This window comes from Rana temporaria, chromosome 3 (assembly GCF_905171775.1).
Source record: "Rana temporaria chromosome 3, aRanTem1.1, whole genome shotgun sequence".
In the NCBI taxonomy this organism is placed as follows: domain Eukaryota; kingdom Metazoa; phylum Chordata; class Amphibia; order Anura; family Ranidae; genus Rana; species Rana temporaria.
The window spans coordinates 352,343,594-352,365,051 of record NC_053491.1 but is presented as its reverse complement, the minus strand read 5'-3'; the positions used below and the strand labels follow the sequence as shown (position 1 = coordinate 352,365,051).

Genomic DNA, 21,458 nt, shown 5'->3' with positions numbered 1-21,458 from the left:
AAAAAATCTCCTGAAACATAGATGTTTCCATAATTCCATAAATATTATATTATTTTAATATTTCTCTATAAACATTCTGACACTCCCTTGAAAATCTCCCTGTGCTCTCTCTCTCTTTCTCTCCCATTCCTCCCATGTAAATCTCACTGGACTCTCTCTCTCATTCCTCCCCTGTAAATCTCATGTCTCTTTTTCATTGCTTCCCTGTAAATCTCCCACGGCTCTCTCTCCCTCTCATTGCTCCTCTTTAAATCTTCTGGATTTTTCTGATTGTTCTTCCGTAAATCTCCTCTCTCTCTCTCTTTCTCTCTCTCATTGCTCCCCTGTTAATCTCCAAGTTCCTCATTTCTTCCCTATAAATCTTCTGGTTCTCTCTTTCCAGGGTGTGGTGTGAATAAGCTAAATGTGGCCACTATGGAGAGCGAGCAATATATTCCCATCCATTCCAAACAGATCCGTGGTCTGGCCTTCAACTCGCGCTCTGACGGCCTCCTTCTCTCCGCTTCTATGGACGGCACATTGAAACTGACCAGGTGAGTGCTGCATGTTCCTGCATATAAATGGGCAGGCAGCCCTAGTATATTGGAGTCTCTTCAGTCTTTGTTCCAGAGAGATAGTAGCAGATTTGCCTCATTGATATGCATTTGTTTTTTTAGCCTCGATTTGTAACTGAGTAGCTGAGTAGCTGCTGCTGGACATGGTTGACAAGGTTAGCGTTAACAATAAATAGTAAAGGGTTTGGGCTGGTCATCAATTTACTGGTTAATTAGTGGTAGCTTTTGGGGAATGTATTGTTTGAGAAGAGCACGATGGGAGCTTAAACACCCTCTGACATTGTCTGTCAATCTTGCAGCCTTCTAACGAACTCAGTGGTGCAGACCTGCAAAGCCGAGCAGCCGTTATGGAGCTGCTGCTGGTGCTCTGATGACTTCAACTATGTTTATGCCGGTCTGATTAGTGGCTTTGTGCTGGTGTACGACCTGAGGAACACAAGCAAACCCGTGCAAAAACTGAGGCTGTGGAACTCTCGGTGAGTGCATAAACAAATGTTTTGCATTAATAAACATATAGCAGGAGGAAGAGATAAAGGTAGACCAGGAACTTTCATTACTGGAGGAGCCTTGTAAAATCGGAAGATGTAAAGATTTCAGAGGACCTGTCACTTATCAAATATGATTATAAAAAGCCATGTAGCTATTTTCAGAACAGTCTGTATCTACACATAGATGTGTTGACAACTAGAAGACTGAGCTTGGACTACAGTTTAGTGAATTCAATGAAGAGTAACTGTCAGGACAGCTGTTACCACCTGACACAGCCAAGGGCTCTATCCAGCATGGGATAGGCTGCCATTGGCAGGATGTGGTGCTAAGGTACGGAATGGGGATGCACCATGTCTTAGAACACAACAATACTAATGCCGCATACACACGGTCGTTTTTTGCCTTGGAAAACTTAATTTTAAAAAACGACGTTGCCTACACACCATCGTTTTTTCAAAAAGCTCTAGCAAAGCGCGGTTACGTACAGCACGTACGACGGCACTCTGTTCCATTCAAGCTCGCGTCATAACTTGCTTCTGAGCATGCGCGGGTTTAAAAACGTTGTTTTAAATGTCGGTTTAGCCCACACACGGTCATTTTTTATGACACAAAAAACGACATTTTGAAAAACGACATAAAAAATTTAAGCATGTTCGAATTTTTTAGAAGACAAAAAACAACGTTTTGCCCACACACGGTCATTTTAAATGACGTTTTTTAAAAAAACGACCGTGTGTACGCGGCATAAGAAGGAAGCACACCCAAGTTTCATGAATGCCAATTGTGTATCCAGGTCAATGATGTACAGGCATACCCCGCTTTAAGTACACTCACTTTACATACACTCGCGAGTAAGGACATACCCGTGAGTGTATGTAAAGTGCCTTACAGGTACTGTACAGACATTTTGCAGCCGCAGTAGAAGGAGCTAAAGCTCTGAGAGCATAGCCCGCCCTGTTCCAGTGTGCCCCTGACACCTCCACTACAGCCCCTGAGACCTCAACTACAGATACTGACACCCCTACTACAGTCCCTGACCCCCCACTACACCCTAGAAGTGAAAAAAGGTATTGTTTCACTTTAAGTACATTTTCGTTTTACATACATGCTCTGGTCCCACTGTGTACGTAAAAGTGGGGTATGCCTGTATACATTGTAGATGTTTGTCAGTAATCAGTGCAAACAAATGCACAGTTAGAGCACAAAGCATCACAGTATATACATCTGTAATTAACATATAAAAGATGACCCAAAGTATAGCATTCAGCTGTGTAATGACATCTTATGACCCAATATTCCAGGGTACAAAATGACCCCTTTCCCAAGGAGGACTTGGCCAGCTGCTCTGCTTTTGGTATAACTTTTGTGACCTTTTATATTACTTGTGGAGGTAAATGTTGTAATCTCTTTTTACAGTAACTGCATCTGTTGATTGCTGACAAATTTATACTATGTATTAATCTTTGACTTGTATGTAAAATGTACACTAATGAATTTTGTGTTTCCCTGCCTCTTTACATCAGTGTCCTCAGTCCCCCTCCCTATTCACATCACAGCCCCACCACATTACATTCCCCCTTTACATCAGTGTTTCAAGTCACCCCCCTTGCCCCCTACACACTACACATTACCGCCCTTACGTCACTTTTTCCCTCTGTCATATCACAGTGTGTGATTGGTTGCTGGGACCTCCCCACATCATCCACTTGTTAACTTGATAAGTTGGGTAGCTCTCACCATCTGTCCAGAATTTTTACCCTCTGCCCTGCTGTGCGGGTCCGGGGGTAGGGGTGGCACCGCTGAAGTAATTGGGATAGGAGGACTGTCAATGATGGGTCTGGATGGGCCTGCCATTTAGTGATATCTGATCTAAGATATCATGAAAACCTCAACGTTATAGCTGGAAAACCAACCTGTGTGGGAAAATGTAAATTTTACCGAAAATAAGAAAGTAGACTTTCCCCCAACTGTTGCTGTTACTCTCTCCCAATAAGCAAAGAAAAATAAGTTGTGGCTGGAGTTGCACCCTAATGATGTGCATGATGCTTGCTTTCAATCTGGTGTTATTTATCCTCGGTTACCCTCACTGCACACACCCTGTTAACAGGGAACCCCAGTTGATGTTTATGGGAGCAATGTGTAGTTTAGGGTTTGCTTGCTTCTCCTCTATCTGTGAATCTTAGGAGAATCTCTGTAACTTGAAGCTACTAATTTATTTCTTGACTATCATTTTTTTTTCTTTATAACCCCTTCCCGATGAGCATATGGAATTGGGTATTTATACTTGAGGTCTCATATATGCGCTACTGAGCTTGTGCTGAGAGGGCAGTACACAGCGCACTTATAGCAAAATAACCGAGCTGTCGCTAAGAGCTCTAGGTCTCATACGAACAATTGGGAATCGGTGCATGATCGCTGTTGGAGCCTATGATTGACTATCAAAGTGATCAGTCAGTGTACAGCCTACCCCTTTGTTGTTTTCTCCTCTTGAATGGAGAAAGGGATACATTGTATACTGGAGGAGAAAATTGATCTAGGTCTGTGTTAGATCAGTGTATAAAGAAAACGCATTTTTTAGTGGTACCTAAAACATACCAACCCTAAGGCCCCTTTCACACATTCTGACCATTTGTCCATTTTTCATCCATCTATTAAAGGATGAAAAATAGGACATCAATGCATCTCTATGGAAAAAAGGATGTAGAACGGATTATCATCCATTTACATCAGTTTATATCCACTTCTGTCAACATCAGTTTTTTGAAAAGGATCAAAGCCTTATTTTTCTTCCATTAAAAAATTGGATTGGATGAAAAATGGATGTAAACAGACAAACGGTCAATTTTCCCATAAAAAAAATGTCTCTCGGACTCGGGTGGTTGAGGACTCCAGCTGGCGGATATAAAAAATGGATGAAAATAATACAAATAAGATTATGAAAGCTGCAAAACAATGAACTCTTCACAGCAATGTCCCTTTGGCTCAATCATGGTAACATGTGGCTGCAAAGAGAGGTCCATATAAATCTCTGTAGCAACAGAATCTAACTAAGCATCAATAATTCACAAAAAAAGCACACAACACAACTACTAGTACTTATACTTGTTAACCAGTTCCAGACCAGGCCAATTCTAACATTCCTCTCCTAGATGTAAAAATCAGCATTTTTTTTGCTAGAAAACAACTTAGAACCCCCCAAAATGTATACATGTTTTCTTAAGTAGAGACCCTAGAGAATAGAATGGTTGGTGTTGCATATTTCATGTGGCACAATGTTTGTGCAGCGGTTTTTCAATCCCAATTTTTGGGGGAAAAAATACACTTTAACCACTTGCGAACCATCTGCCGCAGTTGTACGTCAGCTGTTTGAAGGGGAATACCGTTGTTATGGCAGGCCGGTATCCTCAACAGCGGGCGGTCTGCTTTCAGATAAAAGTGGCTTCAGCAGCAGATTCGCCGCAAGATCACTTTTATCGGAGGCTGGAGAGGTGCCCCTCCTGCCGCGCTCTGGTCGTCTCCGCTGCTTACCGGAGCCACCGGTAGTGGCGGAGATGATCGTGTCCTCTCCCCTCACAGGCTGGATGCTGAGTGAGGAAAAGATGGCCCTGCTCGGCTCCACATCATTTGATGGCAGAAGTGACGTCACTTCCGCCTAATGGTCTTAAAGGGGAAATTCATTTATTTTTTTTATTGCATTTTCATGTAAATGTGAGATCTGAGGTCTCTTCTATTATAAGGGATGTTTACATTCCTTGTAATAGGAATAAAAGTGACCAATTTTTTTTAAAAAAAAGACTGTGTAAAAATAAAAAGTTAAATAAATAAGAAAAAAAATAATAACTTAAAGCACCCCATCCCACTGAGCTCGCACGCAGAAGCAAATGCATACGTAAGTCGCGTTCGCATATGAAAACGGCGTTCAAGCAACACATGTGAGGTATTGCCGCGATGTTGGATATCAATTTACTCAACGTAACTTTATCTTTCACAATAAAAAAAATTGGGCTAACTTTATTGTTGTCTTATTTTTTTATTTAAAAACCTGTATTTGTTTCCCCAAAAATTGCACTTGTAAGACCGCTGCACAAATACAGCGTGACATAAAGTATTGCAATGACCGTCATTTTATTCTCTAGGGTGAATTGGATATGGAGGGCGCTCTGACACCAAGTAGAATTACTACTGGGCAATAATGAATAATGAGGTATAAACACACTTAAGTACTCATATTAAAGTGCAAAGTGACACATACAACTTAAGTAGATGTAACTTGTGTGAAAACACTGGGTAAAACAATATATGAATCGCCAAGTTTTCATAATCAAAGTCCTAGCAGTTGTGACTCTTCTGTGCTGAAAAATCTTCTGAATACTGTCAACCAGGGCTTTTTTTCAGGGGGAACTTGGAGGAACTCACTTCCACCACCTTTGGCTCGGACCCTTTGGTGCCTGATCACCACAATCATTTGTAAACACAGAAGTCTGGTTTCTGTGTTTACAAGTGGCAGCTCTGCACTCTGTGTGTAACCCCCCTGAACTCTGCACTCTGTATGTAATGCAATCCTGGTATTTAATGCCCCTTTAATACCCTTCTACTGTTTGTGAAATCTGAACGGGGTCGTGGTTGAGTTCCTGCACCTATTTTCTGAGAAAAAAAGCTCTGCTGTCAACAGTGAGTTATCCTTCACCAGCTGACCAAATTACACCTAAAGTGCTCCATAAGTGGGTTCTGCTTACCAGATGATGGTGACCCGTTTACTTAAAAAGCATGTCAAAGACTCTTTTGGCAAGATAATACTTGCTATAATGGTGAAGACTGTAGAAGCATAAAAACCCCTGTGAAAAGGGCCTAAGTATGAAAGGGGCCTAAGTGTATTCAGGTGGATTATACTGTGATTTATCAGGACAAATTGGGATCTCATTTAGGTCATTTTTACACATGCGGACCGTTTGTCCGTTATTCATCCATCTGTTGATGGATGAAAAACTGACATCAATGCTTCTCTATGGAAAAAAAGGATATAAATGGATGATCATCCATTAACGTCCATTTACTTCCACTTCCGTCAATGTTCGTTTTTTGGAATGGATCAAAAGCCTTTTTTTCTTCCGTTTAAGAAAGTGAATGTAAGTTTTTACATGAAAAAATGGCTCCGGGACTCAAGTGGTTAAGGACTAGACATGTGCGTTTCCGTTCGTAACAAATGGATTTTCATACGAATTTGTTATTATTCTTACATTCGGATCAATTCAAACATCCGAATAGCTGAAAGTACTAAAATACGAAAAGTACGGAATTACGAATAAGAAAAATAACGAACAAGCGAAAATATGAACATTCGATTGGACAAACGTACTAAAATACAAAACACCGAAACAGCAAAAGAACGAAAATGACATCTATAACGAACGATTTGCATTCCGTATTTTAAATATATATTCGTTTTTTCATTCGTATGTTCGTATTTTCATTTGTGTGTTTTGTAAATCCGTTTCTTTGTCTGTTTGTAAATTTGTGTACTCGAATAGTTCTTTCGAATGGGCACTGAGCAGTGTAGTTAGTGAGTGATGTATCTTACTTAATCTCTTAGCCAATCAGCTTATCTCTTTTGTGCTTATCTCTTTTGAGTCACATTGGACAGTGTAAAGCCTCGTACACACGATCGGACTTCAAAAAAACTTTTCCATGTTTTTTTGTCCTAAGGGAGTTGGCCGGACTTTTGTTGCTGAAAAGTTTGTCCGTTTGCAGAGCGAACTTTTGTCCGATGGAAACTGAAAAAGTTTGTCCGATGGAGCGTACACACGCTTGGATTTTTTTGAAAACATGCTCATTTTGAAGTTTGTTGACAAAAAATCTCACTGTGTGTACGAGGCTTTAATATGAATTAACCGCGTGATGAAAATGAAACTAAAATACGAGATTGCGAATAACCGCGCCGCAATGTACCGTGGGTGCGTGGTATACGCCGATACCCGCTTTCCCGCCACGAGTTTGAATACTGCGCCGGCATATACCGAGCGCAGTACACTCGTGTATCTTCGGGCAGTCTCGGCGCCTCTCGCGCTGACGTCCTGAGCGTACAGGACGTCAGCGCGAGAGTTGCCGAGCCTGCCCGACGATACACGAGTGTACTGCGCTCGGTATATGTCGGCGCAGTATTTAAACTCGGCGCGGGAAACGAGCGGGGAGGACGCCGCACCCGACGAAGAGGACACCCGAAGCCGCAGACGGACGCCGGACCCGACGAGGCCGCCGCGCAAGACACCAAAACTGTAAGTACAAAACAACTTTTTTCCACAGGAATTCGGGCAACTTTAGGGGTGCGCGCTATTTGCCGGAGCGCATGATACCCCGATAAATACGGTATTTACGAAAGTACAAAATTACGAATCCATTAAACGAAAATTATTATCTAACAAAATTACGAATAACGAATCAACGAATCAACGAAAATAAATTACGAATCATTCAGTATAAAAGAAAATAAAACTGTTACAAAAATACGAATGGGTCCGAATAGGAAAACTCGCATCTTACGAAATTATGAATCTACGGAATGAGACGAAACAAAAAAAAAAAAACGATTTTTTTTTTGTTGTGCACAGGTCTATTAAGGACTCTAGCTGGTGGATGTAAACAAATGGATGACAAACTGAGGAAAAACTGATGTAAACTTCATCTGTTATTTCCTTTGAAAGTTTTTTTACTGAACTGATGAAACGAACGGGGTCTGCATGTGTAAAAGGGGCCCAAGTAGCTGTGATGAAATGTACAGTTTTACTTCTAGATTGTAAGCTCTAACGAGCAGGGCCCTCTGATCCCTCCTGTATTGAATTGTATTGTGACTGTACTGTCTTCCCTGATGTAAAGCGCTGCGCAAACTGTTGGCGCTATATAAATCCTATATTATAATATTAAGAATAATAATACTAAACACATGCCGAAGTTGGAAAACTGCGTCAAAGTGTTATGCCGCGTCCACACCATCACTTTATGTGATGAAAAAAAATGACACTTTCTGTGAAGTAAAAAATTACGTTTTTGAAACTTAAATTTTCAAAGACGAAGTTGCCTACACACCATCGTTTTTCTCACAATGTTCTTGCAAAGTGAGGTTACGTTCCACCACGTTTTACCATTGAAGCTCGCTTCATAAGTAGCTTCTGGGCATGCGTGGATGAAAAAACGTCTTAGAAAACAACGTTTTTTGCTACACACGGTCAATTTCTGTGAAGTAAAAAGTGCACTTTTGAAAAACGACACATAAAATTGAAGCATGCTTCAATTTTTTTTGGTCGTTTTTTACATGACATAAAACGACGTTTTCCCCCACACACAGTCAATTAAAGTGACGTTTTTAAAAACGTCATTTTTTTTCATCACATAAAGTGATGGTGTGTACGCGGCATTAGGATTCTTTTTACCTTTGTCATGAAGGGGTAAAGAATTTGATATGAAAATGCTCTTGCTCAGAGTACAGACTTGTTCGTTTTGTCATACCTGTAATCTCTGATCTGTCATCTCTTCCTCAAGCGCTCCAGTGATTACTCTCTCCTACATGCCTCGTGCCATCTCTGAGGCCTTCCCCTGTGGAGGATTGCTGGTGGGGAACCTAAAAGGAGTGTGTTTTTGGGAGAAGAAGGATGCCCAGTACACTGCACACGTACTGCCCCTGGATTCCAGTGGATGTACTGACATCCAGACAGAGAGCAGCACGAGGCAATGCCTGTTCACTTTCCGGCCAGGTGAGGACTTGCAGCTTCTAACTAATGCATATGAATATCTAAATGACATTCTGTGACCTGGAATTGTGTCATTTCTTCTACTGCTTGTGAAAGTGCATGTAAACCCATTAGAACTGCCTACTACATATGATTGTTAAATAAGGTCCTAACAATAACTGAATATAAAATTGTATAATTTCACTAAGCTCTGATACTTTTTTTTGGTCAGATTTTTGTTTTGCCAAATGTCTCCTATGATGAAAATGTCTCTTCACTCTCTGTCCCATAGCCAAACAGGAAGTGAAAGATAATCCCTCCAAAAGAGAGGGAATCTCAGGGTGTCACCAGACGTAGTGTCCCCATTGGAAGATTTCCCTTCTATTACTGTTCTGGTGTCAACCCAAAATTTAAGATTTTCTTTCACTTGCTGATAACAGTAATGCCACGTACACACTATCCGAATATCGTACGACAGATCGTACAATTTTTTCCCACTTAATAGTCACAAGTAGAAATTAAATAGGTTATTAACCACTTAAAGCGGGGGTTCACCCTTAGAGGGCACTTTTCCCCCTTAGATTCCTGCTCGTTTTTACTAGGGGAATCGGCTATTTATTTTAAAATATGTGCAGTACTTACCCGTTTACGAGATGCATCCTCTCCGTCGCTTCCGGGTATGGGCTTCGGGAATGGGCGTTCCTTCTTGATTGACAGGCTTCCGTCGCGTCACGATTTTCCGAAAGAAGCCGAACGTCGGTGCGCAGGCGCAGTATAGAGCCGCACCGACGTTCGGCTTCTTTCGGCTACGAGTGACGCGATGGATGCGACCGTCGGAAGCCTCTCGGAAGGCTGTCAATCAAGAAGAAACGCCCGCTCCCGAAGACCCATACCCGGAAGCGACGGAAGAAGATGCAGCTCGAAAACGGGTAAGTACTGCTCATATTTTAATACAAATAGCCGATTCCCCTAGACCGAACGAGCAGGAAGCTAAGGGGAGAAACAAATTTTTTTTACAAATGGGTGAACTCCCGCTTTAAGCCCCGGACCATTTTGTTGCTAAATGCCCAGGCCAGGTTTTGCGATTCGGCACTGCGTCGCTTTTACAGACAATTGCGCGGTCGTGCAACGTGGCTCCCAAACAAAATTGGCGTCCTTTCTTTCCCCACAAATAGAGCTTTCTTTTGGTGGTATTTGATCACCTCTGCGGTTTTAATTTTTTGCGCTATAAACAAAAATAGAGCGACAATTTTGAAAAAAATTCAATATTTTTTACTTTTTGCTATAATAAATATCCCCCAAAAACATATATAAAACTTTTTTTTTCCCTCAGTTTAGGCCGATACGTATTCTTCTACCTATTTTTGGTAAAAAAAATCGCAATAATCGTTTATCGATTGGTTTGCGCAAAATTTATAGCGTTTACAAAATAGGGGATAGTTTTATTGCATTTGTATTAATTATTTTATTTTTTACTACTAATGGCGGCGATCAGCGTTTTTTTTCGTGACTGCGACATTATGGCGGACACTTCGGACAATTTTGACACATTTTTGGGACCATTGTCATTTTCACAGCAAAAAATGCATTTAAATTGCATTGTTTATTGTGAAAATTACAGTTGCAGTTTGGGAGTTAACCACAGGGGGCGCTGTAGGAGTTGGGGTTCACCTAGTGTGTGTTTACAACTGATGGGGGGTGTGGCTGTAGGACTGACGTCATCGATCGAGTCTCCCTATAAAAGGGATCACTCGATCGATGCAGCCGCCACAGTGAAGCACGGGGAAGCCGTGTTTACATACGGCTCTCCCCGTTCTTCAGCTCCAGGGAGCGATCGCGATGGGGCGGCTATAAACGAATAGCCGCGCCGTCGTCCCGGATCGCTCCCCGCGGGTTACCGACCGCCGCATGTACCGGGGGGGTCCCGATCGGACCCCCGACCCGCAGAAAGGCGGGGACGTACATGTACGCCCATATGCCTGTACGTGCCATTCTGTGGACGTACATGTACATGCTGCGGGCGTTAAAAAAATCAGAAGTGATGTCATGTGTTTTGATGTATTTGATTTTCGTTTAGTCAATACAGTTGTCATCCGAAACTACAATACATACGATCTGGTACCGTACGAGAAAATTTTTCGTGCATGTCTGATAAAATAATATCGGATGAACTGTCATGATCGGCTCTCGAAAACGCTGTACTAACGATCCGATTATCGTACGATTCTTCCTCGGACGTCATTTTTCGTGCCATATTCGGATCGTGTGTACGGGCCCTAAGCAGGACAAATGGAGAGAGTGAATCTCCTAACGGGGCAAAGACTGCAATAAAAGCTGACATGTTCTAATGCCTCTCCACTCGATTCAAAACTAATAAAATAAAAGTTTAGCCTGTAGTTGCACTTTAAATTTACCAAATGTACATGTACCAAAACCATGCACTACATTTCAAGAGAATCTAACAGGACTTTGTACTTTTTGTTGGTAGTTCTAAAGTAGGTTGTATAATCAGATTGTAGATTGTTTTTGAACTTTAAGGCCCCTTTCACACGGATGGATAGAATAGTGCTTGTAGCTGCGGATTTTACCGCAGCTAGAAGCACACAATGCTTTCCTATGACACCCTTCACACACTACGGTTACCTGCGGTTTTGTCACCCGCGATTTTGTGCGGATAGAAAAAATAGAACTGAATGCTTCCAGCTGCGAAGTCCCGCAGCTATCGGCACATAACCGCAGGTAACCGCAGTGTACTGTGTCAGCTGCGTTTGGTATGAATCTTGAGGGGGAACTCCACGCCAAATTTCAAATAAAAAACTGGCATGGGTTCCCCCTCCAAGAGCATACCAGGCCCTTGGGTCTACTATGGATTTTAAGGGGAACCCCCTTACGTCGAAAAAACGGCGTGGAGGTCCCCCCAAAATCCATACCAGACCCGTATCTGAGCATGCAGCCCAGCCGGTCAGGAAAGGGGGTGGGGACAAGCGAGCGCCCCCCCCCCTCCTTAACCGTGCCAGGCCGCATGCCCTCAACATGGGGAGGTAGGTGCTTTGGGGCAGGGGGGTGCCCTCAAGATTCATACCAGACACAGTGCTTGGTATTGGCAGGGATCCAAGTCAGATCCCCGTTCAATATCGTGCCGCGGCTAAACGCAACCGCAGCTAATCGCACTGTACAAATGCAGCTGACCGCTGTGCCTGGAGTCTTGAATTCCAGCAAAAGATAAACATGCTTTTATCTGCAGCAAAACAGCCATCCGTGTAAAAGGGGCCTTATCCTCTGTGACTTGTACATGCTCTATTGACAGATCATACCCATAATTACATGCGCTGTGTAATGATGAAACTCACCAAAGACAGCCTGGCGCATTCTGCAGATAAGTACAAATGTTCCTGTTGCCCAGTACAGACCTTCAAAGGGGGGACCACCTGTAGACTTGTTACCAAGAACGCCATATTCCAGAATCCAGATCTTGGCTGCGATATACTGGTGTGTACTGGAGACGAATCCACCAAATCTGCCATGGTAAGAAATGTGCAACCCTTCTAGCTACATGCAACTTTACTATATATAGGAATAATAGGTGACCCGTGATATCACCAAAGTTCCACAGTTTAGATCTACATTCAGAATATGTAACACTAAAGAAGATTGTCAGATATTGTGAACTTGTTGCAAGTGTAGGTAAAGGCTGTGCATATGTTGCAGGTGTAAGGTTGGGGACGTGTTACAAGAGACTGCTAGTAGGGATGCACCAATACCAATTTTCTTTATCGTACCTTACGGAGTACATCATGGGACACAGAGCAGCCATAATAACTAACTGGGTTATACGCCACCTATAGGTGAATGGACACTGGCAAACAAAAAAAGAAAGACAGGAAGCCCCCCCCTTATAACCCCTCCTACACAGGAAGTACACATTTTTTTCGCCAGTGTCTTGTAAAGGTGATGGTCACCGTCTGGAGAAGCTTTGCATGAGCTAACTAAGAAGATTGTCCTGGAACAGATCCTGAAGGATTTACAGGACTAGATAATCGGATCCATCCAAACAGTGATACACTAAAATGGATGATACCCGAATCTCGGTCATGCTAGAGGATTACGAGGTATTGCCTGTAATGTGACCCTTTAGGCACTGGACCCTGGGAAATCTGGAACCTTGGTAAGATTAAAAGACTCCTAGGGAGATCTGGCAGGGTGCTTTACAGGTCCAAGGGAGTGGCCCCATATTAAGGGGACCCGGTCCTTGAATGTCCAAGGGACAGAGACCCGCCATGATGGGGGAAGATTGGAATCTTGCTTTTTAGCAGAATCCTGTGGCGGGACTGGTAAGTGTTTTAAAGATTTTTGACACTTGTTAAAAACTGTATGATGTACTTACAGTCTTTTACCTGTGGGGGTTTTTTGTTGCCAGGTGCCATATTTGTTTTTTCCACCAGGAGCAGTGGTGTTGTGGATGGCGCGCTGCTCTGTGGAACTGCCAGCAGAGCTGTTTCCAACTATGGACGGACAGTTCTCCAGGTCCTCCTGCCTTTGTGCACTAGTCCATATGTCGGCGCCTTTGGTGGCCACCTCCTGCCGCTGTTTATGCGCTCATCCTGTTTACATATGTGCGGTCCGGTCGCAGTGCGCAAAGTCATGTGTAATTTCAGTCCGGTTCAAGTGCAGTTTCTAATCTCATACAGTACAATTAGCATTGGAATCGCACCTGAACCGCTGAACAAAATCACACTGGACCGAACTTTGAAGTCACACTGCAAACCAACCCACAAGGTATCGGTTTTAGTATCGGAACATTTTCACAAGTACTTATGCAAAAGTTTAGTATCGGCACTGATACCAGTATTGGTGCAACACTAAGGCCCCGTACACACGACAGAATTCAGCCAGAAACTCGATCGGAGCTGGATTCTACCGAGAAACTCGGTCGTGTGTACACTTTTCAGCGAGGAAGCCGACGAGGAACTCGTCGGGCCAAATAGAGAACATGTTCTCTATTTCCTCGTAGTTCAATGAGGAAAGTCGGCCCGCCGAGATCCTCGGCGGCTTCAACACTGAACTCGACGAGGAACTCGATGTGTTTGGCACGTCGAGTTCCTCGGGCGTGTGTACGGAGCCTTAGGGCTCGTTTACACTTACTTCAAAACATGGTTTCGGACACGCTTTTTGAGTCAAAACTCCCCCTACAAATTAAAATGGTTAACTTACAATCCTGTTTATACCTTTGTGTTTGCTTTGCTTCACCTCAAAAATTATACCCCATGTCTCTTTAGTGATGCTTCAAAGCTCAGGTGTTCAAGGCTTTCATGAAGTCACACGATGCAAAGCCATAGTCAGGAACCCTTCTCTTCCTGTATGCAAAAGGAAGAGATACCACTAAGGGTGAACTTTAAACTCCACCACCTACTGCAGGTGCCAAGACTACAGGGGACCCATCCTCGTCCCAAATGCATAAACTGAAAGAAGCTGCACCACTGCCAAATCCTTATTTTCTTTTTCAATATACTTTATCATATAGGGAACCATGCATTACAAATAACAGTGTTCAGTAGACCCTTCTCCTCCTCCAGTGTGTTCACCCAGGTAGAGGCTTACCATTGAAGGTCCGAAATTAAGCCCCTCCGTGTTAAAGGAGCAGGGTTTAGTGGATGGCATTTGTTTGCAATACACAGTTCCCTCGCACCAGGGGTCAATGCTGTAAAGTTGGATTAAGCAGACTGTGGGCTCTAAATGACAGATGAGCTGTGAGCTGGGATTTAACCACTTAACCCCCGGACCATATTGCTGCCCAAAGACCAGAGCACTTTTTGCGATTCGGCACTGCGTCGCTTTAACTGACAATTGCGCGGTCATGCGACGTGGCTCCCAAACAAAATTCACGTCCTTTTTTTCCCACAAATAGAGCTTTCTTTTGGTGGTATTTGATCACCTGTGCAGTTTTTAGTTTTTGCGCTATAAACAAAAATAGAGCGACAATTTTGAAAAAAATTTATATTTTTTACTTTTTGCTACAATAAATATCCCCCAAAAATATATAAAAAAACTTTTTTTTAGGCCGATACATATTCTTCTACATATTTTTCGTAAAAAAAAATCGCAATAAGCGTTTATTAATTGGTTTGGGCAAAAGTTATAGCGTTTACAAAATAGGGGGTATTTTTATGGCATTTTTATAAATATATTTTTTTTTTACTAGTAATGGCGGCGATCAGCATTTTTTTTCCGGTACTGCGACATTATGGCGGACACTTCGGACACTTTTGACACATTTTTGGGACCATTGGCATTTTTATAACGATCAGTGCTATAAAAATGCATTAGATTACTATAAAAATGCCACTGGCAGTGAAGGGGTTAACACTAGGGGGCGGGGAAGGGGTTAAGTATGTTCCCTGGGTGTGTTCTAACTGTAGGGAGGCGTGGCCTCACTAGGGGACATTACTGATCCTCTGTTCATACATTGTATGAACAGAGGATCAGCATTTCCCCCCCTGACAGGACCGGGAGCTGTGTGTTTACACACACAGCTCCTGGTCCCCGCTCTGTACCGAGCAATCGCGTGTGCCCGGCGGCGATCGTGCCCGTCGGGCATGCACAAGGGTGTCGGGGGCGCGCAGGCCCCTAGTGGTCTGCGTGAGAGCCGACGTTATACGACGGGCTCTCGCGCAGGGGAGCCGACTTGCCGCCGTAAAAGGACGGTGGGCGGTCGGCAAGTTGTTAATAAGGTAGTTCATTTTACAAGTAGGGAAAGGGTATCTGTACCAATGGTTCTCCATGTGATATGAAGCTGCTATTGTCATTGTACAAGCCCAAGATTCATAAAACATCGAAATGCCTACCAATCCCTGCATTTGTCTCTTCTTCATTCCAGCTCTGGCACGCCAAGAGTGGCAACCTCATTCAGAGACTACCAGCTGACAAACCGGTGTTGGACATCTGCCATATGAAGGTGAACCAGACCAACCTGCTGGCCACCCTGACAGAAAAGAAGGTGAAAATCTACAGATGGGAGTGACGGACAGACGAACAGATTCACCATGGTGCCCTCTGTCCACAATGAGCTGCATTCACTATTGTGACTGAAATATTTTTGAGTTCCTATAGAGAACCTGCAGTGTGGGAAGATTATTATTTATCATAATTGTATTTGTGTTTAGTAGATGGAAACCGTTTAAGGACAACCACCGGGGGAGGACGGCCAAACACCTCATGTGGCCTCTGTAGACATCTGTGTTCATCTCATCATATGAGATATCTGTCTATGAGATTTCCTCTCACGTCTGGTTTCGTCTTTAGGACTGGAAGTGTAGCGAAATCTCCCCAGTGGCACACAGATATAAAATAAATCCTGACAGGGACTTTGACCTTCCCCTCGCTTTTGTTTGTTTGTTAATTTCCCATCGCTGTTGGACTGTTCACTTCAGTGCTCACTGTTGTGGTTTATAATACATTTTCGATTTTATTTATGGCTTATCTACTTGATGAGAAATTTGATTTAGAGATTCAGTCTGCTTTTTCCAGTGATCAAACTGCACAGAACTCCAGGGATGATTCCCTTAAAAAAACCTTTTTTAAATCATAAAAAATTGACGATTAAGTATTTAAACAGAAAGTGGGACGTATCCTTATTAAAATCTCATATTGATCACAAGGTCATCCCGAGAGGTCTGAGGGAAAAAGTGGTCCCAGCAAGACATCTTCATTCACCTAGATTCCTAGATATCTGGAAAAAAAGTTGCCAGGATCGTGGAATAGAGGGTATGCGACTAATTGTGGAGGAAGAACTCCTACAGTTAGCTGAAATATAAACTTAAAATAGATAAAGCATAACAAATCTCTGAAGAAGGAAGTAGAAAGAACACAAAAGAACCTTAGAACTAATAAACAGGAAAAGTTAAAACAAAATATTCTTGATTGGGAAAAAAAAACAAAAACGTTTTTGACTTGTCTATTCAGAGAGGCAGAAGTCACTCGCAGAGAGGAAGAAATGGAAACAACATTAGCTATTGCTAATAATAATTCTTCGACAGATAGCAATTAGGAATCAGTTGTAAAAGCGGTGTCTTTTTTAGAGAAAAATCAGGTACCATAAAAAGTCAAACTTCAAAGAGAGGCAGACGAAAAGCCAAAATGCATGTGATAGACAAAGACAGGGAAAAGGATCAGGGAAAAAATACAAGGGAACTCAGAGCAAGTACACGAAGGCGGTAGTAAGCACTGACCAACATTTAGTTCACGACTCTTCCATTATGGAAATCCCTGATCTCAAGGTGGTTAATCTTACTGAATTTCCCTTAAACAACTATCATGTTTCTCTACTTAAAAGGGGACTCTCCTTCTCTCCTAAATCAGCCATGAACGGGTTTGAGGTTTTTAAGGATGGTAGCCTCTTTTTACACAAAGTTATTTTTAGATACTGGCATAATAACCGCCAGGACTCTCAAAATATCAATCAAAATACCAAAAAAGGAAGCCCTAGGCATCCTTGTTTTCTTACTTCAGGAAAATTCAGACTCGGACTCTGATCCAGAGCCCCCCCAACTACAGCTACAGACCCTCAAATTTGACCATCAAATCTGTAAAGATGCCTCCTCTATCTAAACACAAATGGATTTGTTTATTTCTGGACCAGGTCCAAAAAGATCTCTCTAAAATCAATTGGAACTGAAGGGGACCAGATAATCTTTCTAACCAAGAGAGAATAGCCCTAAAAGAACTCAAGAAGCTCCCAATATAGTAATAAAGGGGAGCGATAAGGGTGGAAATATTGTTTTACTCTCAGAACGACAATATGAACAGGAGGTTATGTGACAATTGTCGGACACCTCAACGTACTGTAAGTTGACTTCCAATCCCTTTCCCCTGATTGTTCAGGCCCTTAATCAAAAATTGTTCTTTGCATTTGAGGCAAATCTAATTACAAAAAAGTAGCATGACTTTATGATGGTTCGTGAGTTCAATACACCTACATTTTATACTATCCCCAAACTCCATAAATCGACAACCAATCCACCCGGTAGGCCTATAGTGTCTGCCATCAAGGTCCCCCTAGAAAGAATAGGTAAATATACGGATGCCCTGATCAAACAATTAGTACAGAACCTACCGTCCTTTGTTAGAGACACTAGGGATGTCCTGAGTAGACTTGAGGACGTCTGCTGTCCCAATGACGCTATCCTTGTGGGGATCGACGTGGAATCACTATACACGTCGATCCTCCATTAGTGGGGACTCCTGGGAGTAAAATATTTTCTGGAACAGAGTTTCCCGCTCCTAGGGGCACAAAATGAGTTCATTATGGAACTATTGGAATTCGTGTTGGTCAACAACTGTTTCCAGTTTCTGGGTTCCTTCTATAAGCAGCTGAGAGGCACTTCGATGGGCGCACCTTAGGCACCTTCTATTGCTTGCATCCACCTGGGCTTTTGGGAGGAGGAGGTGGTCTAACGGTCCTCTTTGTACCTCAGCCACAGTAGGTTGTGGCTGAGGTACATTGATGATGTACTTTGGGTGTGTGGGGGGGGGGGCACTGTCCAATAACTGGACCCTTTTCTGGAAGAACTTAATACTAACAACAGAAATCTTAGACTTACAACCATCACCAGAATACTGTGCCCTTCCTTGACCTAACCATAGGCATACACAGAGAACGAATAGTGGCTAAAACCTTTCGTAAACAGACCACAGCCAACACGCTCTTGGAGGCCACTAGTCATTATCCCCACTTTCTGATCCAGGGAATTTTCGTTGGGCAGTTCTTTAGGATCAGAAGGAACTGTACATTGGATAGTAATTTCCGCAGAGAGGCTTTGGAGCTGTATGGAAGATTTAGGGAAAGGGGCTATTCACACAAGTCAATCAAGGGCTAAGAAAAGGGCTTTCAATACCGACAGAAAATAACTCCTTAATTCCACTCCGCAAGCAGAACAGGTTGGTTCCCAACAATCGCCCATTAGAATTATCACTAAATTTGGTTCACGATGGGAACAGGTAAAAAAATGTCCTTACCCGACATTGGCACATCTTGCCTGATGCGCCAATACTCTGTGAATTTGTTGGTGAACGCCCCTTGATGACAGCACGTAGATCCCAAAACCTGGGGGATACCCTCTCTCATTCTGAGTATATATAAACAGAAACTGGCTGGCGTATTTTCCCCCCTCAAGAGCATGTTTGCGTGCAGTAAGTGTTCCATATGTAAATACGTGAATAGAAGGGATGTGTTCTTTGATTCTGATGGTAAGAAACACTTAAAAATGTGGAATTTTATCAACTGCTCCACGACACGGGTGATCTACATGATCACCTGTCCATGCAGTAAAATATACATGGGCAAAACGAAGAGACAGCTTAAAATCAGAATCAGTGAGCACGTACAGAGTATCATTAAAAAGGATGATGAGCACCTTTTGGCGCTACATTTCCTTAAGGCACATGGTGGCGACCCCAGTGGACTCCAAGTTAAAGGTATCTACAGATTGAACCTACCCCTCAGAAGGTATAATTTTATATCATAAAGAAAAAAAAGTCAATCTATCTTTAAATGCCCTACAGCCTTCAGGCCTAAACAAGTGCAATCTCTCTGTTTTCTTGGAATTATAAATATCCCTTATTTCCCGCTACACAGGGTCAGACCCATTGTCTTTAACTGGGTCTGATATCACTGTTTATCTAATTCTTTGGTTTTCTTATTTCTGATCTCCTTTATTATTCTCTGTTTCTTCTTCTAGATGGTCCCGCCACATTACTTTTGTATTTGTAACATCAATCCTCTGGTTGTATTATAATTCCTCTCCTGGTTTTAAAAATGTTGGGTTAATTTTGAATGCTGTTTCTGGTGATTACTTGCTGTATCAGCTTGGAAGTTTATCACACTTCAGTTTTTCTAGATCTTTATTAGCCAACCTACTGTTATTATTTATCATTTATTATTATTTAACTTATGAATTTCTATGTTTTTTTGTGAACTTTTTATGCACGGTGAACATTATTGGGTATGCTGTTCTTGAAGCAGGACATCCCCACAGCGATCTTGAATGCTTGGTGTTAATTGACGAATGTGGGCAGTCAGAATGAAACAATGTGATGCTAATTAGATTAATTTGTTTTACTATTTAATGGTCTATATCCCATAGTTCCTCTAGCTCTGATGAAATTTGCTTGACGAATGAAACAGCTAGACGCCCCTGCGCACACAGTGTGTTGACCACAGACCCCCCCCCCCCCCTTCCCCCTTGACCTGCATGGAGATGAGCCGATTTCTCAGTAACACAGAGGTTTCTCTCAGGACTCAAGCAGCTGCTGCAGCAGGACCATCAGTAACATATGTGGGTGAGACAATTTATTCCCTATGGTGATGGACATACCGCTGGCTATACTTTACCTACAGATAGACAGTATCAGTAAAGCCCTCAACTATCTGCAGATTAGTGCCCTGCTGGAGGAAACAAGCTTCCATCTGTGCCTAATCACACAGGCTCACTTGTGAACACTGACAAGTCTGCTTACTCGTAAGAAGAAAAACTTTCTCTAAACAAACACAGCAACGGCTGTGTGACTGCTTGTACTATCAGTGGATGGACTGCTATCTGCTATTACTGATCCTTTTTTCCCACAAGCAACGGCGGTACAGCCTATATATTTTTTCATATTTATATTGATGTCTCTTTTCTGAACATAAGATACCGGCATATTCAATAGTCACGTGTTGCATGCTTCCACCTGTGCCTACTTACACAGGACTTGGTAAGAGAAGGGGATCCACTCCTTCATTTCCACTTGTTCATCATCCTCTGACCTTATGCTGGCTGCTTCATACTGTTGATCTATCTGAACTTAACGGCACATCCAACTGTCAGCAAGTGAAGCAAGCTTCCACCTGTGCTTACTCAAATGGGACTTGGTAAGAGAAGCAAATTGACTCCTTCATTCCTACTTGTTTATTATCTTCTGACTTTCTGCCATTTGATTCACATTATCTACACACTCCTGAAGTATCCAGTGTTTTCCAGTGTAGCCCGGGAACTACATTGTGAGATAACAGCTAAGGATAACCTAAACCTGTATCAGCACTTCAGAACATTGCCCATGTCTTCCAACCAGTATTGTGTTATTTATGACTGAACTTTATTTTCACAATATATTATTATCCCAGCATTGCTTTGGAGCTGATCTGCTCCCTGTCTGTGTCCTTCTCCTCCATTTATGCAGGACTAACCGTGTGTGGTCAGCATATCATTTTAGCCTTATAGCTGTTGATTTATTTAAACTTGAAGAATTATTTTGTAGCTCTTTACTAGTAGCCAATCTAAGCCTACCAGCTGGTTTTCTTTCTATAGGAGTTTGACTAAATGAGCGATGTGTCTGTGGTGATCACTTAATAATGTTTAACTTTGTGTTGAAGGTATCCTTTTTTACATATATATATTCATATTGTTGGTGGAATTCAATAAAGAACTTTATTTAATTTTTCTATAACCAGTCTGCTCCTCATTGATGAATCCTTTCCAGACCCTGTGGGTCTTCTTTCCAGTTATCCTCCCCCTTCCCTATGTTTTTATTTTTTTTCACTTTGACCCTCCCCCTGCCTCATACAAAACAATTCAAACTTTATTCTTCACAGACATGTTTCTTCTGTCACATTGTATGGAGTCTCTCTGAGGTGAACCCAGACAGACCGTCATGCTGTGAT

At 42.4% G+C, this 21,458-nt stretch overlaps 1 protein-coding gene across 1 annotated transcript in view; it reads left to right on the top strand.

Moving 5' to 3' along the window:
- Positions 1–21,244, top strand: part of LOC120932654 (E3 ubiquitin-protein ligase RFWD3-like) — a 55,919-nt gene extending 34,675 nt beyond the window's left edge. The window contains exons 5-9 of the mRNA XM_040345187.1: positions 383–533; positions 854–1,030; positions 8,577–8,788; positions 12,072–12,289; positions 15,639–21,244. Coding sequence (XP_040201121.1) covers positions 383–533; positions 854–1,030; positions 8,577–8,788; positions 12,072–12,289; positions 15,639–15,782 — 902 coding nt within the window. The 3' untranslated portion in view covers positions 15,783–21,244. The remainder of the gene's footprint in view (positions 1–382; positions 534–853; positions 1,031–8,576; positions 8,789–12,071; positions 12,290–15,638) is intronic.
- Positions 21,245–21,458: the final 214 nt, after the last annotated feature.